This window comes from Triturus cristatus, chromosome 1_2 (genome assembly GCF_964204655.1).
Source record: "Triturus cristatus chromosome 1_2, aTriCri1.1, whole genome shotgun sequence".
NCBI lineage: Eukaryota > Metazoa > Chordata > Amphibia > Caudata > Salamandridae > Triturus > Triturus cristatus.
Genome location: NC_140580.1, coordinates 1,117,535,128 through 1,117,556,196, shown reverse-complemented (window position 1 = coordinate 1,117,556,196; position 21,069 = coordinate 1,117,535,128). Strand labels below are relative to the sequence as shown.

General features: G+C 42.0%; 1 protein-coding gene across 5 annotated transcripts in view; it reads left to right on the top strand.

The window, feature by feature from the left end:
* Positions 1-21,069, top strand: part of SCAI (suppressor of cancer cell invasion) — a 561,593-nt gene that overhangs the window by 388,144 nt on the left and 152,380 nt on the right. For all 5 annotated transcript variants that reach the window (XM_085613779.1, XM_085613781.1, XM_085613780.1 and 2 more), the window contains one exon: positions 4,312-4,398. In XM_085613779.1, coding sequence (XP_085469905.1) covers positions 4,312-4,398 — 87 coding nt within the window. The remainder of the gene's footprint in view (positions 1-4,311; positions 4,399-21,069) is intronic.

The following is a 21,069-nucleotide window of genomic DNA, read 5'->3' as shown; positions in this document are numbered from 1 at the left end:
CCAGCCATGCCTACCCCAGAATGTATGCCTAGCCCCTTTTTTCCCTTCTAATCTACTTATCATGCTGTCCATCAAAAGTGGCTTTTAGCTATTTTCGTGGAGAAGGCAATGTGACATTTTAACTTTTCTCAAAATGAAGTTTCATCAGCCTTTTTACATCAGGCTGACTTTCTTTATTTTGGAAATTCATCAAAATAAATTAAGATTCCTGATTGTCTAGTAACAGATTTCGTGTAGAATAACTCCCTACAGTGGAATACATTCCGATTGTGACTGACATCTGAATTCATTGTTGTTTGATTCTACTACTTTCTCCTGTTTTTAGTCTCTCTGACTCTTGTTCATGATTCACTGTGTTGCATGGGGGAACAGATCAGGAACTGGAATACAAAGGTAGAATGTAGAATCAGGAATAGTAATGCTGCATTATACATTATGGGACGGGCCTTTGGCCCTCCAATATGAGCAGATCTGTGTAAGAGAAATCATATACATCCAAGAGGTCTCGCCTTTGGGGCTTATTGGCTTTACGAACAGTGCTACCCTGGGTCGGTAAACAAAATGTAGTGTGGGGAACCAAAGAGTAGGGGACAGGGTGGGCACACTCACTGGGAGCTGGGGATGCAACAGTAGGGGGGGTGCAAAGCAACACAGGCATGAGTGGAGAGGAAGCAACACAAGGGCGAGGGTGGGAGGAAGGAATCAATGTACGGATGGGGCAAGTAACATGAATGGTGCATGTGGGGGATGAAGTAAACAGAGACAGAGGAACGTGGGGGGAGAAAACAAGAGAGAGAGAACATGGACCAGGAAGGGGAGATACACACGGGCGAAAAAGTAATGCAGCGGATAAGCACACAAGGCCGTCACGGACGGACGGGGGCTGGGGAGACCCACACAGGGAGTTAAAGAGCAACATGAGTGAGCGCGGCATTGGAGGAGGAGAAGTAGTAGATGGAGACTGGTGGAAAACACATCCACTCTTGTAGGATGCTTAAGCAAAAAAAGCAGTAATGCATTCATGCTCCAGGGAATGCACAAATACAAGAATAGGAAGGAAAGCCCAAACACCAATGAATAAGAAGCAAGCAAATGAGAATGACAATGAAGCCAACCACTGGTAAGCAATGGGCGGGCTCTAAGCTGTACTGTAGCTAGCAATAGTCTTGTAACAGACAGTGCATGCAATGTCTAGTAGATGAGACCTCACCCATGCCCCCTGGCCTGACCAGGGGCAGTAAGTAAAAAAGCCTGTGTTTGATCAATATTTATCTTTCTGTGGGGCCAGAGAGGATTTAGTTACCCCACCCCACTCATCGTCCCTTACCCCATCCCACGTTTCAAATTGTAACCCTAGCCCAAGCCAGATTAGGTTTGTTTTTTTGCCTCCCCAGTCTTGGCAAAGGGTGAGAGTTGGTTAGTTAAGGCCACACTCTTACCTTCCCCAAAGATAGGGTATTTGTCCCCTTCCGCCCAACCTGGTCCAAGAACAGGAGAGGGTTCTGTCCCAAAAAAAATCAATCCAAACTTCTCATAGATGCCTCAGTGCTGTACTCCCAATTGCAAATGTGGCCCCGGGGCACCCGTCGGGCCCACTTTACAACTGGCACTTCAGATTAATCCCAGGCATATTCAAATCAGTTTTTTTCTTTAAACAGTTTTTATTGAGAACATAAAGGCATCGGTTCAAGTCAGTGTACATACATCTTTGGTAAGGCAAAACAAGATCATGACTGCTTTGCAACATATTCAGGATCAGGGGTACATCAAATCAGTTTTGACCCTTCTCCAATAGGAACAGTCCAGCCTGAACTGCTGGGCCAGGTCCTCCCTGAGCCGGAACACAAGCACCCCAAGACCGGCCTCTCCCTGGGGGGGCTCTTCAGTCAGGTGTACCTTGGTTCCAGTGGCACAGTGAGCACAGGACACACGCCTGGGAATACCCATGGCCACTTAGGGCTTTGCATCAAACACACAAAAGGGGATGGAAGGATGCTTGCAATAAGTCTCATCATTGGCAGTTGCTCAGGGAAGTACTCCAACCCACTGTTCTTTGCTCACAACCGGCATTTGCATGTCTGCAGTTGTGAACACACAAGCCAGCTGTCCCACAGCATAAATAATATGGCAATCCCATCCCTCCCAGTGCTTGTTTGAAGTGGGTGACATCAAATACCCCCTCCCCTTGGCATGTATGAAGTGCCCACTACCCAACTGAGTCTCTTGGCACTGCTCCTCAATACTGCCTACCAAACAGACTGGTCTCAGATTTGTCTTGAAGAAGGCAAGAGGGACGAACATGATGTCCAAATGGTCGAGACCTGCGCGAGAAGGACCAGCGACCATAAGAGGTAAGGTAAGTTTGCTGCGTAGGTTGCAAATAGATCTTATTGCATGATGTTTTATTTTCACAACCAGCACGTGGCCATCTTATGAGGCATTTAAATTCAGCTGATCTTAAAGAGAGCTCAACCTTCTGCTGGATACGAGTGCCAGGGCCTATAGGACCTCAACGGAGGCAGGATCTTTTCTTGCTCACCCCAATAATGGCCGCTGTATTTTTTGTGAGTCAATCGCTGCAATAGGAGTCTGGTAGTATGTGATAGGAATTGGAAGTATTGGTGTTAATTTACTAAGCAGATAAAGGTTATACAATTGCATTTACTTGAGAAGAGAGTGAGACATCGCCATCTAAAACTACACACAAATTAGCCAGGCTGGAGTAGGTGGGCAAAGAAATATCCCTCCCCTGTCAGTCCCCTCCATCCCCAAGACAAGGTAGGGGATCCGCTACTACCCGCCCTTCCCTCTCTCTTGAGCAAGGGGCTAACAAACTCCCCTCAACACCGCCAGTGGGCAAGTATCAGGTTTTTATAGTATCCCTCCCAGTATTCCCTGCACCTCTGCTAGCCCCTGAGGCCACCACAGAGAGTCTACAGATGGGAGCTGCAGCAACCTCTTTCACAGATGCATTCATACAGTTTGCAGGGAGAGCTGAGGATTTAGTTCCACTACTGCTCTGCAGGTATGAAAAAGTATAATAGCGCTTCGACTCACTGATGTCTTTGGTGATGTCATATGTAATATTATGTGTGAGGAGTGGAAAACGGCCCTATAGTTCCACAGCTCGCCATAATTGGGGAACTCTAGAAGTTTTAGGTTTTGCATAGTAAATATAACCTTCGATGAACACTTTCCCCCCCCCCCCCCCCCCAAAAAATGTATACAGTACATATGACTGGACGTACATTATTCTCTTCAGTGTTTAATTTGAGTCTGTGGTTACCCGAGGGGCCACTGGCACTCATTTTTGGGGACCGACACTCATTTTTCTGCCTCAGATATTTACCCAGAGCAAGAGAGGGAAAAACACAAGGCGGAAAGACAGAAGAAGAGAAACACGGAAACACCATCACAAGCAGGGCCGGACTGGCTGTAGCGGGCACCGGGCATTTCCACAGTGGGCCGTCAGGGTTGGGGGCCGGTTTTGGGCTCCTGGGGGCTGATTTTGTTACAGGGCCGTTTTTGCAGCATAGCTGCAATATCGGTCGCTGTAACGAAATTGTCCGAAACCGGTCGTGGCAAACAGCTTGGCCGCACCCCCAATCCCTTGGAAGGGGGGGAGCGAGCACTTTGCCAGGGCCGGTTTTGGTTCCCAGTCCGGCCCTGGTCACAAGGGGGGCAAAACAGGAACCTGCAAGAGTGAGATCGAGAGGTAAGGAGTGTCCGGTAGTGGATTAAAGAGGCATGTGGTAGATGCAGTACTGTGCAGCCTTGCTATTCGGTGCGCCAACATTTAATTGCACGGGGCGTGGGCTTCTTAGCTGTGTGCACCGGCACTTATTCTTTTACAAATTAAGCATGGGGTGTTTATGAAGCAATAGAACTTGTGATAGAAGTACAAGACCGGTCACGTAATTATGAGTTAAAATCTGGCCGCTCAGATCTGTCTACAGGTTCGAACCCCTAAAAGGATCACTCAGCCGTTCATTCCAGTGAGTACCGGTGAGCTAGCAACCAGCAGCACTTTAAAAACCTAAAACAGTGGTAGCGTAAGGTGGTTTTACAATTATTGTTATTCTCCTGTTTGTTGCTACTGTACTTTGCGTACCGCTCTCCATTTGGGACTTAGCAACTCTCAGGACATTCCCAGTAATACACCTGGAAAGCTGAGATTGGGTAAGAAAAATGGCTTTTTAGTGGGGTTAATCCGTCCTTAATAAAGTATCTGTGCTATGTCCCTGTAAGGTATTCATGTTAATTGCTTTGTTTAAGATTTATGTATGTCTCCTTCTCTTTTGTTTCAAATAGACAAATACTGGACACGAGGTACGGCTTGAAACGATGGCAGATTGGGGAGATTGCATCTAAAATTGGACAGCTGTATTACCATTATTAGTAAGTAACTCCTGATGCTTATCATTTCCCTATAGTTATTCACTAAAGTACACACCGGACAGATAGCTACAAATGCATATAATCTCAATAGAGAATTCGTAGGACTCGCCAAGCAAGAATATCCTACTTCCTGGGAGCTGGCCGTAGCATTTCTTGATTGAAACTGATGACAGGTGCCGATGAGAAAAATTCTCCGACAGTCAAAGTGACAGTAGCGCCTGATACCGTACACAAGTTATGTTAAATATCTTTAATCATGTGCACAAACAACCACTGTTCCTAGGCGCTAATAAAACACCAATGGAGATATATGTTTTAACCTTTTCATTTTGTGTTTAATGAGTGGCACCTATAATGTAGCTTTAGAAATGGCATCTGTGGGCAGTATTAAAACAAAGTTGATTGCCTTTTGTTTGGAGTTACACAGCTCCTTAGGTGGTAGGTTGGGTTCCAAATAGAAGTTCAGTTAATTGCTTTTTGTATGACTGTTTCTGGGTAACCTTCCTAACACCTCTGTTTAGTGTCATATTAACGTAACTATTATTCGATCACCATGGCACATACTGCTGGAACTGTGTCCATATATACGAAAGGTGACTGTGCAAACCCCAATCGTTGTCACCCAGTTTTGTAGGTCGATACCTTGGGTAAAGTATTTGGGAAATTGTTAATTTCTAGGCTTCCTGAACATGTAGAAGCCAATTACATAATTAGGCATCTATGGACAGGTTTTAGAAGTTACTCGAACAGTAACTTGAATATTTTTATAATTCTCCAAATTAGGACTTTCTTTGAGACCATGCCTACAGCTTGTGGCTGACACAAAACGTATTGCTACAACTGAGAATGAATTGTGGGAGCTGCTTTTTGCATTCGAACGTGACTGCGTCCAAATGTTAAGAAGTGTAGAGTTTTAATCTTGGGTCAGCAGTATACAGCCCAAAATGTCCATATCTTTTCTGATGGATACTTTCAACCTCGGATTCCTCACCTTAAAATACTACCCAGCCACCAGTCTGAATCTGGAAACTTTTTCCAGTAATTCGCCTGATGGTGTAGATCCGTGTTGGCTCTGTCCTTCCTCAGAAGTGACGGAGTGGAATCCCATAGAAGTACCAATACTGTTTGCTGGCGTCAGTTACTTCCTCACCCTCAGACGTGGATGAACAATTGCTAATACCAGTGTGCAGATTTCTAACTGTGGACATTTCTAGATGGTAAAAAGAGGCCACACTCAGAACGGGGAGGTAAGAGAGAGGTGAGAAATCTGCAGATAGATGGAGTATCCACCAGAAAGGGTGTTGCTGAAGTTAAGTAACTTGTTCCTCTGAATGATACATCTAGCCACAGATTCCTCACCTTACAATTGACACCAAACCAGTGCCTCTCCAGGTGGAGGTTTGGTGGACTGAACTCAGACCATGAAGACTTGCAGAACCGAGCAGGCGTTAAAACCTTCCCGCTGGACCTGACTGTCAAGGCAGAGGTGCTTTGTGAACCTATGCACGGATGCCCACATCGCTGCCTACAGATGTGAAAGACAGGCACTCTCCATGCCAACGCAGTGGAGCAGTCTCAGCCACGGTGGAATGGGCTCTTGGACCTTCCAGTAGTTGCTCCTTGGTCAGTGCATAGCAGCTCTTTATGCAGAGGACTATTCATGTTGACAGCATCCTCTTCTGCCCAGCCTTCCCTTTTTTCACCCTGGACAACCCCAGAAAAAGATGATGGTCGGCACTGTGCAAAGGATACCTTGTCACGTTGTTGATTGCTTTATTCAGTCATAGAAATGGTGCCACTTTGGATGCCTCCATTTCCAGACAGTATTTTCCCAGTTGATGGACTGGGGAAAGCCTTTGTCTGCAGCATAAAAACAAATCTTGAAGCATTTAATTGTAACAGGGTGTAAATAATAATTTGTCAAGGAAATGTTTTGCTTCATAATTTGTGCAAATGTGTTTTACACCACTGACCCTGTTCTCAAAACATCAGTTATTTCAAGGGGATGCCGATAGAAGAGAAAATTCCCAAAATGTAAAGATCTGATGTCTTTAATTTTATAGTGCCCCCTAGCAGGTATGTCTTGTACATTTTAGTTTTGCAAAACTGTTTCTTAAAGGCAACAGATTCTTTTAGAGCCACATGCTGTGATTGTAGAGTAGAGTGAAAACTGAAGACTAGTTCTAAAACGTAAAGGGATGTGCGGAAGGAGATGTGGCCTAGCGGCTAGAGCTACTAACCTTGCACCCTGGGAACCAGGCTCTCATATCAGCGTTGATTTATCATCGTGTGATTCTGGGCAAATCAGTTAATTTCCCCATGCATGATAATGCGTAACTTAATCTGGCCTAAATGTCAAGTGTCTCAGGCTAAGTTTGTGCTATATAGAACTACAACTTCAGAATAAAAGAGGCACGCCTTTTGTTGAATTAAGTTGACACGTGTAAGCTTGTTTTCTGCTGAATGCAACATAATGTTTTACAGAAACTCTTTTACTTTTAGATTTAGAAGAATCAGTGGTCTGATTCCAAACAACAGAAAATCATTATTTTTTGTCAACATTTTCACCGCCCACTTTAGACAAAACGATCTACATCTGGCACTCTTTTGTAGCGTGTACGCCCAGGAAATAAATACATTTATCATCCCTATTTTGCAGATGAACCATTTCCGGCAATGTCGGGTAGCTCTGCACTACTTAAAATCATTACCTAACCCAATGGTTTGTTTTGCTGTGGCATCCTTTCTGTGGGCGAGCATGCGGAAGAGGAACCTTGAGACTTAGGGACGAAGTTTGGGGCCCTTTTTTCCCTCAGTAGTTCTTAACTCTTTTATCAATTTTTAATCCAATGTATTGTGCACGATTTTGATCATGTAGTACTTGGAGGCCAATACTCACGAACCTGATAAGGCTGGTCTGACTTGATCTGAAGTTCATGTTTATGTGATTTTATATTCTGGTTGGTTTTATGTATCGTTATGTACCTTTTGTAAAAATATCCAATAAAGTTTTATGAATGAATGAATGAATGAAAAAGAGGCACAAGTTTTATTGAATTAAGTTGACACGTGTAAGCTTGTTTTCTGCTGAATGCAACATAATGTTTTACAGAAACTGTTTTACTTTTAGATTTAGAAGAATCAGTGGTCTGATTCCAAACAACAGAAAATCATTATTTTTTGTCAACATTTTCACAGCCCACTTTAGACATTGCCTTGTTTAGGTGAGCCCCTCCCAACTCATACTTTAAAACCGTGTAAATCACATCTTGGATCAGCCCAGTGGAGTAATGTTATTTCCCTGTCTTGCTTTTGTCTGTGGGTGCAGTATTACTTTTTTTAGGGAGTGCTTTCCCTGCGGTGCATGAGGTGAATTGTTTGCAGCATCTGGCAGAGATGGTGCATTGCTTACATTAAGTATCATCTAACTATAGTAACGCATTTGAACATTTGGTAATTGTTATTTTTCAGTAAAGTACTTTTTTTGTGCAAAAATGCATGAAAAAGTTGCCCCACTGCACCGTTTGTTTTAGACACTGTTTCTTCCATCACGCGCCATCAGCAAGCACCCAGCCTCAGCCAGGAGACACCAAACATGAAGGCTAATACCTTCAAAAAGATTAGGAAGAGCTTGATGTGTCCTGACAGATAAACAACAAGGTCATCTCAGGAACTAATCCTGGAGCGAACCCTCTAAGAAGGCAATTGGAAATGGGCACCCCCAAAAGAACGGAAATCCTATTTCAGAGAAACTGATCGGAGAAGCCATTGATCGCCTCTCCAGGGTTGTATGACAGAGGCACGCATGGCTAAACCACGCGTGCCGCTACTACGCTGCCTAAACAACGAATGCATATGAACAACGCATTTCTTTACCACACATGCCGTTACCCCCCCCCCCTTCTCCAGAAGAAAAGATGGCAATAAAGTGTTTTTTTCTGCATCTGCGGTCTCAGTGTGTTTTTTTTTGTTGTTTTTTTTTATAATGTGTTTTATTGAGTTTTTCCAACCAACGTACCAATAAATCACTGTTACATACAGTAGCATCTTATATAAGACCCAACCATCAATGCGCATATCAGGAGAAACCCGTTCTTCAACATTTACTACCCTAACTCCCCCCCTACCACCCTCTCTACACCCACCCCCCCCTCTGTCAGCGTGCCCGCGTCAACCCCTCTTAGGTTTAGACATTAAGCACCCCGGTGTCTGAGACAGGCTAGCTCAAAGCAATAGAAAAGACATCATCAATGTTCTCACAGGACCGGAGGCTCCATATTCCACCCATGTACACTTCATGCTCCCGCCCCGACCACCCGAGCGCTCCTCAACACTTTGTGCGGACATAGACCCCTCCAAAGCATGCCTAAACGGCCTCATCCGGCGCAGTCTCCTCAGCAGTCCCAGAGGGCCCCGCCCCGGATCCCATACTCCGGTCAACATCTACAGAATCCCTGTCCTCCTCATCCAGCTCCTCCAAAGAAAGAAGCCCCTCTACCAGCGCTCCCCACGCCCTTGCCGCATCCAGCGCCTTGTCATTAGCCGCCCGCCGGGCCAGCTGCAGCGTCCCTTCGCTCCCCGCCCAGGACAAGAAACTCGCCTTCCACCTCCGAAAGCTCAGCCCAGCCTTTGCCTTCTGTGGTCTCAGTGGTTGTCAACTTTCTTGGGGATTTCGGTGTTTTCTCCTCAGATCTCTCCTTTATATTCTCACGGTTAAACATTATCATTCAACAGAAGTCTAGCCTTCTATAGGTGTTGTAGGCATGGCCTCCAGGTGTCTCACTGCGGTTATTCTAATGAATCCAGTGGCTAAGGATGTGCGAATGCGGTCAGCAGTCCAAGGAGGGTTTTGGTCAAGGAGGATGTTAATAAAGGACATGATTTTCATTAAGGGATCCATCAGTCACAGATTTACAACCAGTAAAGTCCTGCTTCTTTACATGGCCTGCTTGAACTTCTCATCTCCTTTTTACCTGGTGCACAGTGAGAAATTGTGGCACCGATGCAACAGAAGCAGATTGGGCACCGCTTATTAAATATTAGCTAAATCCTATGTTCTGATTCTACTTCGAGGTCGGAATTGGGAGTTAAAGGTGGCTCTATGTTGGCTCTAGTCCAGTTTTGCCTCTCCATAAATGATATCTACGATATGTTATTAGGCGCCAAAGATGTCCACATTCCTCTTCAGATGACTTAATGCTTCTACCCAAAACATCTGAAGAAAACAAATGTATAAATTAACAAGAGCAAAGCGTAACAACTCGATTTGCAGAAGATAACGCCAATCCAAACCATGAAACACATGCTGGATGGGAAGGAATCTCATGAAGTAAACACCGTCCCCTGTTTGGAGTTGACAATAGCGAATACCGTGAGACGTAAACCAGTCATCAAAATGTGCTAGCGCCCGAACCAACAGATAAGACCCTCATCCACTGAGAGGCAAAAACAGCCACTGTGAGAATAGGGGACAACGCATGTGTGGTATGGATGGAGTGAAAACTACCAGTGCAGAGCGTCGTCTTTGCGGCTCAGGAAACCAACATTGTGTAGAACCCATTTTGGACAAAATCCAAGAGCTCATTTTGACGTGATCAATTGAACCACATCTCAAGGTGAAAGGTTGATAGGTAGGATCTGGGCAACACCCCTGAAACTTGAGGCGCCAGGCAGAGTCTTCTTAGCTCTAAAACTAGATCTGAAATGACAGTAGATGAACTGTGCAACTACCAATAGCAGACCAGTCATGGCCAGACAAACGATGTAAAAGCAACTTAAACACAGACTAAACGTAAGCAGGGAAAGTCTTTGGGAATCTGAGGGGAGTTTGCCGATATCAGGCAGGATCTCATCCTCAAGCTTGGAGGCTGCATGCCATTGTGAGCTGAAAAACCCACAATCTTGCCAAAAACCGAGCCAATCGATGATGCCTAATGAAAACATGTGTCCCTGTAATTTAAGTCATTGCAAAGTATTGGGTTGTTTGATGTTGTTACAGGAGTCCATTGCCCTGGGTCACTACTGCATGCCGTAATACTGCAAGTACTGTTGGTATTACCGGGTGGGATATTACAGGGGCATTTAAATTTAATCCAACCATGTGCATCTCTGGAATAAACATAGCCTGCAGAAATTAGCATTGCTGCACCATTACCCACAATTCCACACCTGGGCGCATAATTACGGACCTTTATTCCTCCAAGGACAAAGTCCTTCATGTTTGACTTGGGAGGATTTATCCCCAGGAAATAATGTAGTATTAACGTACTAACATTTAGGCAGATACTCACGCTTTTGCCCATAGCGGTATTAATTACAAACTACCTACAGGGGGTTTACTTTCTATTGCCTCTGTATATTGTCCTAAGACCTTGGGCCTAATTACGAGTTTGGCGGTGGTTAGGGAACGCCGTACCAGTGATCCGCTGTCATTTAATGAGATCGGCAGTCAGATCTCCAGAGAGCCCGGCGGTCTTGAGGGTGCAATATGTTTGGTATTGCCGCTGCGGTACCCCAAGCATATTACGAGTTTCCTCACCGCCAGTGTTCTCATGGCTGTTCTCAGGCCATGAAACTGCTGGCGGTGAGGACCAGACATGGGACCCTTGCTCACTGTGCCACTGGATTCAAGCTAGCATGGCTGATGAGGGGTGTTACTCCGAAACCTGTCCCAGGATGCTTGTTTCCCGTTCAGGGAAGACCTGGCCTGGCAGTTCGGGCTGGACTGTTCCCATGAGGCACAGGGTCATGTCTTATTTGCATATAGCTGTGTCTGAACCTGGGTGGTGAAGTGAGCTAAAGAACGATGATGGATTCAACCCAGATCTGTGACCTGGGGCGAGTGTCTGAAAAGTTTCAGCGCTCCGTCCATCATCTCCTTGTGTTTGCTTTGTTCCCACACTCCCTTATTTTTAATTGCAGTATATTTGTGATGTAGATGGATGACCGTTGGTGTTAAGTTTATTTCTTTCTAAGTATTTTCTGTTGCTCTCTGAAGTATATATGTTGTGCTCCGGAAAATGGTGTCTACTGTTGAATTCCAAGTCCTAGAATCTTGTAAGCAATGCCATGCAAAGCTGTGGTTGTATCCATACTGTAGGTGCTGCATATTGTCTCTTTTTCACTCTGTGATTTTGGTTTTGCAGCCAGGACAGGACATGAAAATCTGGGTTTTTCTTTGGAGTTGCATGTACGTCATAATAAAAACGTCCAAGAAATATCTTTTAGTTCTGCCTTCAGGCGTTTCTCGCAGCTTTGTTGGCATTGTGCTCTGGTATGTCTTTTTTTATATAGCCCAAAGTTGGCCGAGGACATTGAAGTGCTTTGCATGAGTTACTTACCCAAGGCCACATTCATTTTTAGGCACGGGCAGATTGAGTGGTGTGCCCAGAATCACAGGATGTTGAGCGATGCCGGGACTCGAACCTGGTTCTTCAGTTCCAGAGTCGGCAGCCCTGACCGTCAGGCCGTATAATCTTGACTATAGTTTTGGTTAATTTTTTTGCAGTTTCATATAGCACAAACTTTGCCTGCGGTCATCAGAGAGCTGTACAAGAGAGCCAGTTGTTGCAGATTTTAGGGCTTGGAGAGATTTGGTGATTTACCCAGAATCACAGGATGTTGAGCTAAGGCAGGCATTGGCTCAACATCCGGTGGACGTCTTGTAAAAAACAGAAATCCACCTTTTTGAGCTTTCATCTCAGCCACTTGTAAGGTCACCTGACCTCACTAAAAGAATTGTATAATAATAGAGTGAACTTTATTAAACAAGGAGATTTCCTTTAAGAGGCTTAAAATATTTGCCTTCACAATCCTAAGAATCTATGTTTGCCAACACATCATCTTAAATCAGTTTTGGCCAATATTGACTGTTAGGTCAAAATGCATTATAGCCCACTGCCGAGGCATATACCAGTTGTTAAAGGCTCAAAGTCATATAACGAGGGAAAGGGCCTTTAACAACCGGTATGGCCCGAGGCAGACTGCCTATAAGGCTATTAGAACATTCCACCCATGTTAGGTAGTTCTTAATTAAAAAAGGGGAAAAAAGACACAAATTGAAATGTGGTCACAGAAGGCTTGTACCAGTCATTATAAGCCCGAAGGTACTCCAGTGGCTTCAGTGGAGCTCTCAACATTCCAATGTTCTAATTAATATTCCATGATTGGAAAATAAACCAACCGTTCCAAGCGAGAGATTTGTTTTGGTTCACCCCTCCAAATTCAATTTTTGATGGGAGGTATCAATGTGGTAGTCACTATGAAAGATTTACACTTAGTATTTTTTGCAACCCATGCTTTGAAAATTCTGCAACCCATGCATTGAAAGTTCTGCCATGTGGACCGTGCTGGCAGCTAATTACTGCCCATGGTTGGTGGGATGAGGGGCTTTAACATTACTCTGAACACTAATTTAGAGTAGTCCAACTCCTGCAGAGTGGTCCAGCTCTAGTAGAATCGAATAAATCCTTATAACAGTGTTACGTTTAGGCTCCAGGATTTTTCGGCATCCTTCAGCTTATGTGATGCGTGTAGGCAGTAATTGCCTCACAAAAGGCAATTTACTTCCTACTCACACCGCCTGTTCTCATATTGACCTCTTTCATGATCTCAGATCTTTTTGTAGTTTCAGTTGACAGCTCATCCTACCAAACATGGAAGATCTCCTAGTGAATGTTGTGAGTTGAGTTTGGAACCAAGTTTATTATATGTACATTAAACTCTTAACTGCATGGACATTGCTCTGATTTGAGATACCCGAAAGGTGGTGGAGCAGAGACTTTGTGCAACCTTCAGGATTAGCCAAAATAAAGTAGCTAGGGAGGAGGAGGAAGTGATTTGTCAAGACCCTAGGACTTAAGGACATATGTGCCCAGCTTGGTATCTCGGAGCATTGCTATGGCTAAATCCATCATTCATAAAATGAGCGTGTTACAAAATCAGCTTTAAAATGACAAAAGACCGACTGTGGTGTATGCATCAGGTACCTAGGACCACGTCTTATGGGTTTATTCATTTCTCATGCCAAATACTTGTACTCCACTATAAATACATCACTGAATGGAGCCACAGCGACAAGCTTGTTGAGGACACTGGCAACATTTGCAGTGAGCTAGGAGGGATTTCTCGAACATTTGGTCTGTTCTAATCTACACTTTAGTCCAAAGAGACCAACTGTTCGACTAAAGAAATAGCTCACTTAATAACTTTAAACCTGCTACTTTAATGTAGAACAAAAGATTAAAAGTAACTCAACCCTTCTCTGTTGAGGAATTCAAAGTGCTAAAATTTAGATACTGAAATATAAGACTTTTTAATGAGCGGAGTCATTTCTTTTTGCAATAACGGGTCCTGCATGAAACAAAATGATGCCCATCCTACGTGAAGTCAAGCTATGGATTTATGTCTTGCTATAATAGAACCAAAGACACCAACCTTTCTTCTCACACTCCCTAAGGATTGCATAGCCTGAAACGTAGCCGCTGGTGTTAGTTCTTCTGAATGCAGAGAAGGCCTTCAACAAGGACAGTTGGCAGTTTCCTGGGCAGCAGAATCAGATTTCCTGACAACTTTATATCAGAAAGTTATGATTTTGTAGCTGTTTCTGTTGGAGTGATTCCAGTTCGGATGTTTACTCACCAGTGGTTCTTTCACTCACCCTCTACGTTCACACCGATATTGATCCCCTTTCGCTGTACATTAGGGTACACAAATGTCTCATTGTTTTGCTATCCAGCCATGCTTTTAGGATCTTGGGTTTTTGCAGACAATATAGCCCTATTACAGAAGACCCAATTAACACAGTGCTGGTGAGTACAAGCCTCAGTGATCACTTTGCAGCGTGCTCTCAAAAAGCTTTGAGCCACTTTGAGAGCATGAAAGTAATAAAAGAGAGTGGCTACAGAAGAACAGAACTGTCATCCCACCTTTCTGTTTTGATTGTGGAATATTCCTTGAAGTGAAACAGGCTCTTTTTAGCTTTCCTCGACCTCAAGGCTCTTTTTGACAGTGTTGGCCTGGTCCTTCCTAGGGAGGCTCTTATTTGTGCTATCTTCTTTAGGGTCTAATTGATGCAGTTTTTCAGCTTTACCCCACTAGAACATCCTCTGTACATGGTAGAAAAGCTGGGGAGTGCACACAGGCTTAGTTTACTGGCTCCTCAACTTTTTAATTGGGTTTCCTTTATCTGGATTCATGTTTAAAAGCCCATATTTGTGTTTGCCCAATGCATAATGTAATGTACATTCCTTGTTTACTTTATGAAAATGATGCTGTCCATCTTAAAAGACATAGAGTGCCTTGCGCAGTTTGCGCAAGGCACTCTCTGTCTTTTAAGATGAACAGCATCAATTACAATTTGTTGGCCGTCTTTGAAAACAATTGACTCTATAAATGTTAGCAACCGAATGCTGCTAAATGTAAGGTGCTGATTGTTGATAACAAATAATCTACAGCTGGTTACTGAGATTGATTGTTTTGGTCCACACTATTGTAATTGGACAACTTGAGCTACACGAGCACTAATAGACCCCAATTGTTTAAGAAACAAGACAGGTTATATCCTGTTTGAGGACTACGGACCTGACTTAGAAGGTAGAGCGGTTACTCCGTCTCAGTGGTGAAGGATATCCCGTCTGCCGAAATATAAATCCCATAGGCTATAATGGGATTTATATTTCGGCAGACGGGATATCCATCACTGTTGTGACGGAGTAACACTTTCGCCAACATCTAAATCAGGCCCTAAGTGAGTTACCAGACCCTAAACAGCCTCTTTAGAAGCATGTGTAGCTAAAATAGAAAACAATGCTCTATATGAAACTGAACTTTGAGACTCTGCTAAATCTTGTTGCCACCTAAGAATTACTTCCTGATAATAATTTGTTGCTTGGCAAAATCCACTCTAACGAAGCTTTTGTGGCCAAATGTTGTTGTTAAGAATATGATCTACTCTGTCTCTGTTAAACCTACTTTGTTGTGGGCAAAATTATTGGATAATCTAAGAACTTCTCTTTATCAAGACCAATTTAATGATCATTTAAAATGTGAAAGTGCCCACATAAGGCCAAGGAACGCTTCTGGATCTAGGACTCAACAAATTTTGGGTAAAGACGACTGGCCTTAACACAGCTAGCGTTTTGGTAATAAAGATTCACTTTTAGGAGGGCTACCTTTTGCAGGATGTAAACCCATTATATCAGACAGCCTTCGGCCCCATGTATTTATGCCCAAATTATCCCCAAAAACTTATTTGGCCAATATGATTTTGGTTCCCATGTGTTATTTATATTTTAAGATTCTTTCTGGATATATTACCATTACAGAGCTTTAAACCGAAATAGTCATCTGAAACCTCTATTTACTGTTTTTGTTCCTCCGGACTACTTGTAGGGGAAATACATTTTCTCTTCCTCTGTCCTTTGTATATTAATTTTCAAAAAGCTTATTGAAACCCTTTTTGATTGAGCTTTATTTCAGTTTAAGAAAATATGCACTTTAATTATGTAAAACGACAGATTTTTTTATCCATTTAATTCTGTATTGAATTCTGTATACATAAGATATGGATTCACAGGAAAACCTCTACCTTGAATTAAAACATTTTTCACCTATCCATGATGCTCCTTGTTCCCTAGGATCATGTACTGGAATTATAGCAGCATTTGTACATTATCCAGTGAAGCTGTAGATACCTATTTGTTTTTGCTAATCTGCATATTTTTGAAATAGCAGAAACTGATTCTATTGAATTCTAGGATTTTCCATATTGTGTGTTGTATGGAAATTGTATCTTTTCAAAGTAAACAGTGACTGACTGATAAAAGATAGAGAAATTATAAAATTGAAGTTTGTACTAGACAAAATGTGCTCTGGTTATCAGGCATAATACCAAATTAAACTATAAGCACTTAACATAAATTGGTTAGTAATTTTCATTATAAATTATTATTATGGCTCCCATTTTTATGGTTATTTTTTTTTTTTTACATTTCCACCTGTATTTTTCCATGTTTATTCTCACTAATTTTATCTGTGTTTATCCTTATTTATTTGGGATTTTGAGAAAATAAATATCTGAAACTAGTATAATTCCACATTTATTTAACAGGTGAATGTACACTCACACTTGAATGCCTGACAGGTTTCAAAGATTTGAAAAACCACAGATTTAAAGAGTTTTTATACAGCGCGAACATGACCCTTTCACGTATCATAGCGCTGTACATCAGGGAAGCAAAAGATGAGCACACAAGAGTAATACAGATGAGGATGAACAGAAAGGAACTACAAGAACCTACAGTAATTTTAAGAGTCCGGATTCGAAATGGCTATTTAAATAATATATAGAGTAGTATCATAGAAACAAAATAACGATAGGTATGTAGTAAGACCAGATTGTTCAGTGGAAGAGCAGGCCATGCAGGTGCATCTTCATTGGGGGATGAGTCTGTTCATTAGTAGAAACTTTGCTTCTTGTTGATAAAACAGCACATCTATGTGAAAACATGCACATGTTCATATCAATCTTCTGCAAGTTTACTGCTGTTTATTCAGCTTTACTAAAATGTATTTATTTTTTAACCCTAAACAAAGAGATCCCTTTCCAGACAATAAAAAAGTAAGGCTTAATTGTGCAAGCAGATTCGATAACACCCAACATCTGAATCATGTACTATACATAGGCCAGAATTCTAATTTTAAAGGTGACCCAATTTAAAATAACATTAATGTGTTACAGTGAAAAATCAAAAACCACAACAAATTTAAAACTGTAAACCGTTTTATTAAAAAATATACTGATTGTTTTAAAATAAATCGAAACATATTTTTACAATACATATAAGCCAAGTTGATATCAAATCCAACCTGGCTGCACCAATAATATCTTCAATATTTTCATATCATTATTCGATGGTAAGAGAAACAGGTGAAAACATAATACATATTTGTAGACAATAAAATACACAGAAAAACTGTCAAACTGTCGACGCGGCGTTTCGGTGAATGTTTGCTATCTCTTCACCTTCTTCAGGACAACATTTCTTTCAGTTTATCTAAACAGATATGAAGGAGACTATAAGAGGGCCTTCTCCGATTTGCAATTGCGTAACTTCCAAATGGTAATAAGGACTGGATACTTTACCCATGCAGTCAAGGTAAACGGGTTATAGGTAGTCATCCGGAGGTTCCAGGACTACAAGTTAAAATGTTAAAATCAAGTATATCATATCCTTGTGATTATGTCTTCTGTAAGAGGACCGCTTATTTGTAGGGGAACTACCCGCCTTCAACTAGCTTTAATCCTTTTCAGAAACGGCTATGCCTAGGTAGCAATTTTTGCATGCACCCATATTCGGATTACTGAGCCGCACGGCCGTCAGTACGCTCAGAGTCCATCGATTCCTGGACTCCCTTTTCCACAATATTAATTACTATAATACACGACAACAAAGTGGGGGATCTTTTGCAATACCTATTGGATTGCTAGGCATGGCCGTTTCTGAAAAGTATTAAAGCTAGTTAATGGCGGGTAGTTCCCCCTACAAATAAGCTTTCCTCTTACGGAAGATAGTCATAATCATAAGGATATGAAATACTTGATTTTATCATTTTAATTTGTAGTCCTGGAATCTCTGGATGACTACCTAGAACCCGTTTACCTTGACTGCATGGGTGAAGTATCCATTCCTTATTACCATTTGAACGTTACGCAATTGCAAATCGGAGACGGCCCTCTTATAGTCTCCTTCATATCTGTTTAGATAAACTGAAAAACATTTGTCCTGAAGAAGGTGAAGAGATAACAAACATTCACCGAAACGCCGCGTCAACAGTTTTTCTGTGTGTTTTAAATGTGTGCAAATTTGTATTGTTTTTTCATCTTTCTCTCTTACCATTGAATAAGGATATGGAAATATTGAAGATATTATTGGTGCAGACAGGTTGGATTTGATATCAACTTGGCTTATATTTATTGTAATATGTTTTGATTTTAAAACAATCAGTATATTTGTTAAGAAAACGGTTTACAGCTTTTACATTTTAGTGGTTTTTTTATTTTCACTATAACACATTATAGTTATTTTAAATTGGGTCACTTTTGAAATTAGAATTCTGGCCTATGTATAGTACATGATTCAGATGTTGGGTGTTATCAAATCTGCTTGCACAATTACCCCTTACTTTTTTATTGTCTGGAAAGGTATCTCTTTGTTTAGTGTTTTATAAACCCCTCCCTTTTCGTAGTATTAGGGTATCTCCCTCTTCTTTTGATAATTTATTTTTTAACCCCCTTCCCTTTCAATCTGCACAGCTATTGGCTTGGTAGTCATGACTGACAGGATTTAGAATCACTGAAAAAAAAAACTGGTTTTCGTTTTTATCCACATTAAAAAATAAATGCAGGCAGGAAAATAAATGTTGTTCTGCCCTATTTATCTGTAAAAATCAGTAAAACGGAAAACAGGGAGCCTTCATGTTTTTTTGTATATTGTTATAATTATTTTGTTCTCTTCATAAATTTTTAAAAGGCAGTAATTCCTATTGGCCCGATGGGTGTCAGAGGTCGGAAATTGACTAGATCACTTTAATAGATTAGTTGGTGAAACTCTTTTTATGAGTTTTTAATGAGTGCTGTAATTCTGGCCACCCTAGGATGTTAATGCTTAGTTTTTCTTGTAAAAGGTTCTTGTATAGTGGTACCATGCAATGTAGTATGCATATGTGCCTGTCACCTGACACTGCATCCTTCAGCATCCCATGACATGAGCAAATTCACTATATCCTAGTAAACATAGGATTTATAAATTACAAATTTACAATCCTGCTGCTGGGAATGATAAAATGAAAATGTAAAATTGAATATTAAGTCAAGTACTGTACAGTTTTATGCCCTTAACACTTCATGATTGACAGGTCATTGCTTAACAAGTATATATTGCCCATCCTTCCCTCTGCCGTTGCCTGATTTATGTTGGTAAGTGCAGTAACCTCAATAAAATCTTTCATGACTTGATTGCCCGCGGCATCCAAAAATCTTGACGGGGTTATTGCTAGCAGGCGATGACAGTCCTTTTTAGCATTATCAGTCCTACTTGGTATTCTTCTGAAAGAGATGTGCTTCTCATTCTGGTAACGCGGCGCAAATGAATTCCGCTCATTTCTGGGGTTTATGGGGTAGATAATGGAAGTGACATTTCTGCTTTCTAAGTTTGGTGGAAGTTCTCCAAAAGTTCTTCTAAGAAACATTCCTTTCCTGCCCTCAGTCATGCTCTCTTAATCCCAGGGTGTTTCACTGTAGAGTTATGTAGAAAGAGATGGGAGTTTGCCCCAGTGGAATGCCCTCTTAGTTGTTGTAGGTATTGGGAGGAAGATCTCTGAATAATGTAAACTTTCATTGAGACTTCTGTAGCACAGTAGTGTGTTTTTCTACTCTTTGATCAGGAATAGACTGCTTGAGAATTTATTTTTTGTTGTCCTCTAACAGCTCAGACTCCGATAACTGTCATCCAAACCTTTATTTCCTATTCTTGCCCTTGGTCAGGTATGGGGGTAGATAAAATACCCAAGAGGCGGCGTCCTCTCATACTGCCCGATTCCGGAAGCCACATTATAAACGCAGCCAGGAGAGCTGTACATGGGTAATCATTTGACAGGATATATACTCTTTGCATGTCTAGTCATCACCTCCCTTATGTCCCTGCCACTCCGTCGGTAACCTCCAAATTATTTTCTTCTTGAATGCTTACCCTGATTAATCCATTTTGCACTTGTAGAAGAGGGCATCTAGCCATTTCACATGTGGAGGGGAGAGCCACTACTCGCCCAATCTCTACATATTTCCCTTCTTGCCAGTACCATAGAACAACAAGCATTTGCAATGCAATAGATCTCGCAATTGCGAGATTTTGAGCTATTAGCATTGTAAATGGCAATGCCTTTTATTTGTGTTAAAAAAAACCTGCATAACTAAAAGGCATTGTCATTTACAATACCAATAGGTCAAAGTTTCTAAAATCCGAGACCTATTCGATTGCAAATGCTTGTTGTTTACAAGCGCCGAAAGCTGCGCTTTCATGTTAATAGTGGCCACACCCCTTTCTTTATACGAGCCGTGTCTAAAGAAAGGTCCTCGGCCACTATTAGAGTGAAAGTGCGGGAATGGGACGCTTTTACCAAAAAAAAAGCGCCTTGAAAGCGAGCATGGCGCGCTGAATGTTGCAAGAAAGCATGTAGTGGCTGTAGTCGGAGAAACCATTAAAGCAAATAGCGCCTACAGACTGAAGAAGACGTACAGTGTAATAACCAAGGTAAAATGGCCGGTCCTCATGGGAGGTTACAAATGAAGACAAGGCGGTACTAGGAGGGACTAACAAACCTATTAACGAATCAGAAGCCAGAATTTACGAAGGACAATGACAGAAGCCAATGACAAATATGGGCAGAGAGTGGGCGGGGCTTCAAGTCCATACTCCAATGCAGCATGGCTCGCAGAGCAGCATATGCGCTCCCCAGGCTCGACCTAAAAAAGGTTTCTAATATAATTGGTAAACTCCTATACTACTCCAAAAATAATCAGCAAAAGACTTCTATTAGCATGTACCCCCAAAATGGTTAAAACGGCCTTATCCACTACAATTGGGAATTGATATTGGGATCAGAGCCTTTGAT